The 6000-nt window shown below is 35.5% G+C and overlaps 1 protein-coding gene across 1 annotated transcript in view; it reads left to right on the top strand.

Annotated features, from left to right (window-relative positions):
- The first annotated feature begins 4541 nt into the window (after nt 1-4541).
- Nucleotides 4542-6000, top strand: part of LOC148954236 (small nuclear ribonucleoprotein Sm D3-like) — a 30484-nt gene continuing 29025 nt past the window's right edge. Inside the window, exon 1 of the mRNA XM_089086996.1 lies at nt 4542-4660. Within this exon, the coding sequence (XP_088943122.1) occupies nt 4637-4660 (24 nt within the window). The 5' untranslated portion in view covers nt 4542-4636. The remainder of the gene's footprint in view (nt 4661-6000) is intronic.

Raw genomic sequence — 6000 nt, 5'->3', positions numbered from 1 at the left:
AATTTAAAAAAAAAAACTCCAAAAATAAGAAAAAATTTTAATAGACAGTTATAAGGGAGCAAGAATTAAAAAATGGTACTGTAATCTGTTAAATGCAATATCCTCTCAGCTTTATTACGGAGTAAACAAACTTGGGAAATTAAAATTTAATTTTAAAAGGGAAGCATGATAAAGAACCGTCTTTGTGAGGGCCCTTTTTTGTGCCTTCTTGCAAAGACCTGCAGGAGCTGAGGTTTGAGTTCTTTAAGGATCAAACGATTCGTGGTAAAGAACTATCTGTGAGAGATGGAAACAACTCGAAAAGGCGATAGATTCTGATGAAAATTCCACCATCGAATACAGCGTATGAGAGAACTGTATTGTAATGGTTTTAAGCTCTTATCTACAAAAATATGAATTTTTTTTTCCCTCCGAAGGAAGATCATCGATGCGTGTTTATTTTTGTTTGTATTTTTTTCTTACTTTACTCCCCAGGATTGACCGTATCGAACCAATAATCCTGGAAAATCGAGAGACGGCTCATTTAAAGGGAAATTCAGTTTAATTGCTCTTTCAAGTGATGAAAACAAATTACGCCAAGGGAAAATGACTCCTATTCTGTGAAAAAAAACTCTTATTCTCAGACTCCTTCCCTATTAATCTCCAACCCTAATTCAGAATCTCTCCCACGCTATTTGCTGCTGCCCCCCCCCCCTGAAAGTATAATGATTTTGGACTCCCATTTTGGGGTAGAAATTGTAAAATTCTTGGAGGGTCTGATAAGTATGCCTTCAATGTCAAAATGACCCCTATTTTGATTCTAAATTATGTAAATAACCATTGTTCACATATTCACTTTTGTACAAAAGTTCTTAACTATTATTTGTTATGTCTAGACTTTCAGAGTTTCACAAGGGTATCATCTGGAAACAATACGGGCTTCTGAGTCAATCAAAATAAGCGACTAGCACCCGAATCTTAAGATTATATTTGCTCCTTAGTTTGATCCTGTGTTCGTTTCTCTTTTCTTAACTTCAACAGGATTTGACAGGAGTATGGTGTCATATCAATATTCATTAAAACAGCTTCAAATGATCATGGACGATTCAACCTATAGAAAGCTTAAACCAAACGTGAATACATTACGGAATTTAGTTTTGATTATGTTTTTCAGGGCACTGCTTCTAAAAAGGGCCAGTTAACACTGCACTCACTCTTCTGGGAATATTTTATTGAGTACTGAAATCTGTGGAATGGAAGACAGTTGCGAATTCTGCTCATATACCAGAATCATTTGAATTTGTAACGATTGAGGTATCATAAAAAATATCCATCAATTTTAAAGGTCCTCCTACTTGCAAAAATCTTAAAGAGATTCTTCATCAGCAGTTTGATGTTCACAGTAGATACTTCTAAAATCTAGAAATGTCCTACATGAAAACATCATCTCACGTTTTAGGAGAATGTAGATCCAATTGTTGTGTGATCTTATCATGTTCTTTGATTTAAGAAAAAAATGTATTTATGTTTTTCGATAACCATTGGGCCGTATAATCCAAAGTAGCTCTGGAACTGTTTGGTGCTACATAAATTTACCACACTATTTCAGGCGCTGGCAGAACTTGTAATCCATTAAACAATGTGTCTTGAGGAAGGCGGAATTTGCATGATTAGGTTTTAGAGATGTTGGAAAGCAATAGATCTTCCAATTCAGCAAATAAAATTATAGAACTCAAGGCCTATATGGTGGAACCGGCCATAGAAAGGATATGCAATATATTGATTAATATAGGCTTAAGAAGTACTTCTCCAATGAGCTATGAAATTTCTATGCATACAAGTTACAATTGCTCCATCTCAAAGGTTATTTTCAAAAGCAGGAAAACTCGTTTTAGATTGGAATACTAGACTAGGTGTAATTAGAATAATTATGTATTGCTTTTTCTTGATGCAAATCTCCAATTTTTGCATCAAGCCTCAGTTGCGTCAAATATCAGTTTTTGATAGGAAAAAAGAAATAAACTAAAATAAAAACTTCATATAAACACAAATACAAAACACGAAAAATTGAACATTCAAGAAACAGCACTGTAAATCAAATATGTTAATACACAATCAAAAAGACCACTTAGAGCTTTTACACGAGCATGATCTTCGAGCTCGGGCAGCAAAATCAAAGTGTTGTGTAAATGATACTCATTCGTCAGGTAAGTATTTCTGGTGTAAAGAGAGAGTCGGAGGAGAAACTTCAGGTACTTGAAAAAAGCTGATATAATGTTTAGTTTCTTCATTTTAAATAGCCCATTTCACATTGGTGAAACATTGAAAAAACTGGTAAAGTAACCGCTGAATAAAAATGTGAAGACATTTTTCTAGTTAGGCTGAATTTCAATGAAGTCACTTTAGCCTAATTTATCCTTAACCCTTATAACGCTGTCAACTATCATTGTTCGACTTTTCTTTTATTAGTTCTGCATAATAGCAAATGTACCTACTCTCAGCCCTGTAATATTCTAAGCAGTATTCCCTAGGGAACACTTTTGGGACCCACATTGTTCTTCTTTATGTAAATTATGTGATTACCGAAGTCAGCAACCACTTAACCCTTTACGCTGATGACTCAAAACTATTTTGTGTACGTGATAAATCATCAATGCAATCTAACCTTGACTACATTCAGGCATGGGCAGACTGGTGGCTTCTTTCTTTCAACAAATTAAAATGTGTCACCATTCATTTTGGTCACAATAATCCTCTGCACCAATACACTATGAATGATAACCAGACATCATCCCCCATTCCTCTTCGAACTTGCACCAGTGGCAAAGATCTGGGAGTCACTATAAATAATCTTCTAAAGTTCCGCGAATACTATGTTTCCAAAGCAAATTTGAACCTTGGACTTATTAAAAGAACACTTACCAGCCGATCACATGGAATCTTATTGAAGCTATACAAGGCGATTCTGAGACTAGTTCTTGACTTTGGAATCTGCCTCACTGGTCCTTTTTAAAAAGGTGATATACAGTTGATTGAAGGTGTACAAAGAAGAGCCACCAAGTGCATCTCTGGACTTGGTGAGAAACTATATAGTGAAATACTATCTAATCTAGAGCTCCCATCTTTGTCCTTCCGACGCGAGTAGAGTGGCATGCTACTCACACAAAGATTTGTCAACCAACCCCAAAACAAGCTCTTTACCCAGTCACCCAACGAAAGACAAGCACGAGGTCATTAAAAAGGGCTTCATAAGCCCAAAGTTGAACGTAGAATCAGACAAGATTTCTTTAGCCACTTGGTCATCAATAATTGCAACTGTTTTAGCGAGGAGACAGTGTTTTCAAAATCAGCTGAAGTTTCTAAAAGGAAACTCGATACAGACTGGAAAGCCAACCTCGAAGATACAATTGGAGCTGCCCATCATCTGTGTCTCAGAAATAACGATTAATGTATATACATGTTTTTGTATATACATGTATATAAAAAAGAGTTGTGCTACGATGCTGATGCTCCTTCTCATACCCAACCAAGTCGCATGCTCTATCAGAAGTTGACGTTTTGCAGCGGTGTCTAATCTAAACAACAGAAGAATAGTCCCCTTGATCATATCTATCTGTGGTCACTGTTACCAGGTAGGCTTAAATTGCATTTATCCTAGCACACTCTTCGTCGAAGGCGTGTCACTGGGCCTTAAACACAGTCACAACCCTGTTCTTTTATATTTTGTGTAAAGTGTTTTAACTGTCATGTCAACAATGGAGCCAAACACATCCAATGTCGGACCAAGGCATTTCAGAGAATTAACTGAACAAATTTAATGGTCGTCTACAGCCACACTGCTGTGTATCTGACACATTCGGGACAGCTTGTAAATGAGTAACTCCGTTATAGCCGCAATAACCGATAACTCAACATATTTGTAACCTTCTGCAAGTAAATCAAGATTCATTTGAAGCGTATGCACATCTCTGCTTATCATTAGTAAGTCATGGGTATAGTAAATAAAGTTCAGGTCAAAGGAGAGTTAGAAAGAGCTGGTAATTCCCAACCAAGCCAAATGTTCCTTTTCCCTGATTACCATGCACCTGATAGAAATCGTCCTCCACAAACTGTGTCCCAGCCTATCCCCACCTTATCTCCTATTCCTTGTACTACCTTGTGACACAAAATATCTTTTATCCCTCTTTTTACTGATATAATAGATAGTTTTTAATTTTTACATAACCAATTAAATCTTTTATCTTTTACTTGACCTCAGAATTTGATCTTTTTATTGGGCTTTATTTTTTATGTTTTTTTTTTTACTCAGAATACGAATTTGGCCTTTAATGGCTAGTGATAGTTCATTTCTGTAAACCTTGCCTCTTATCTGGTTTTTTTTATCTTATCTCTTATCTTAAATAAGGCGGATATATGATGCCGATTGGATACCTGCTACGGTTCGGAAAGAGCGGAACTTTAGCTATCTGGATTGACAAGGTGACTAAATCACTACCTATTAAATAATTTAATTACTATCAGCACTCCCTACGAAAAAATGCCGGACATTTCGACGGTTCTTCATAATCATCATTTTTGCCGCATTAGAATTTTGTTCTGGAATACAAATTCTGAAATTGAGATTTGGCTGAGCTACTCTTATATTTGAAACTACGAAATGTCCATTGGTGTCCCTATCAAAGTTAGTATAAATTCCAAGTGATCCAATGTTTTAATTTTGGGTGTAGTTGAATGTGTCTAGAGGAAACATGATAATAAGATAAAAGTGGTAGGCCTAGCTTAATTTTGGATTCCTTATTTTAATCTTTTTACAAATAGTAGTCACTTTTCTGACAATGTATCCTGCGCTCATTATTCAAAATAACTGTATGATACATAAAAAACTAAAAGAAAACACTAAAGTAATCAACTTTTTGGGGTATCAGTGTACAGTTGGGACTGTTGAGAAGGAAATATGGTAAAATTTTAGTTTATCTGCTTTTTGTTATCTTGGAAGGTTATGTTAGGAAAATCTCAAGGATGGGTCTACAGAGTAGAGTATGACCCAAGATGGTATTTTGAATTACCCTGGCTTATGCCAGCTATGCCTCTCACTCAGACTATCTGTCTTGGTTTTTTCTCCATAATTAGTTATGGATTGAGGGCAGCTTGATTTTATGGTAACCTAACCTAATAAAGGCTTATGCCAGCTTTGCCTCTCACTCAGACAATCTGTCTTGGCTATGTCTCCAATTGGCCCATGGCTTGATTGCAACTTGATTTTAATTCAAGTTAGGTTAGGAAAATCAAACTTTCAGGGATATGTCTACAGAATAAATTACATCCTGAGAAGGTACAATATTTTGAAGTAGCTGCCTTCACTCCTCCCTCTAGAGAGCAGTGACCTTTAAAAATATTTGTGCTATGAAAGTGAAACCTTATACAGATCTTCTGCTTAAATGAAGTGCAGGAAAACTGTTTTCAGCTTCACAACTTTGCTCAATCCCAATTTAAAAGGTTTCAAGCTCTCTAGATATATTTTCTAAATTTAGAAATGACCCATTGATATGGCTCAAAATTCTACTCAAATAATAGGAATTGTATTTTCAGAATTAAAACCATAGGAAAGAAAACTGCTACAGTCAAACAGGAGAGACAGATACCCAGTTATAATGGTTTATGAACAAAATTATAAGAATTAAAAGTTACAATTATGCACCCAAAATGCTGTAATGTCTTTCACAATTGCTGAAAAATAATCTCTGCCTTCAGATTGTCAATATGCTTCTCATACAAGTATATAGTCATGGTGTGTCCATTTTTGTACTATTTTGTCTTGGGCAATAACCCCTTATCCTGTAAAAATTCAACTGCCTCTTTTTTTGTCTGGCAAATTCCAAATTATAATTTTAACATTTATATTACCTTAAAATTACCTTAAATCACAGCTTGGAGTGAAATAAGGACTTTCGATCCTGTTGAATCACTCCTTATGATGACTGTTGTAGTTGGTTAAGTTCTGGTGGAAGATTCTGGTGCTTC

This window comes from Artemia sp. Qi Xiang Cuo, chromosome 3 (genome assembly GCF_049724085.1).
Source record: "Artemia sp. Qi Xiang Cuo chromosome 3, ASM4972408v1, whole genome shotgun sequence".
Taxonomy (NCBI): Eukaryota; Metazoa; Arthropoda; class Branchiopoda; order Anostraca; family Artemiidae; genus Artemia; species Artemia sp. Qi Xiang Cuo.
The sequence above is the reverse complement of the archived record's forward strand: the minus strand, read 5'-3'. Positions and strand labels throughout refer to the sequence as shown.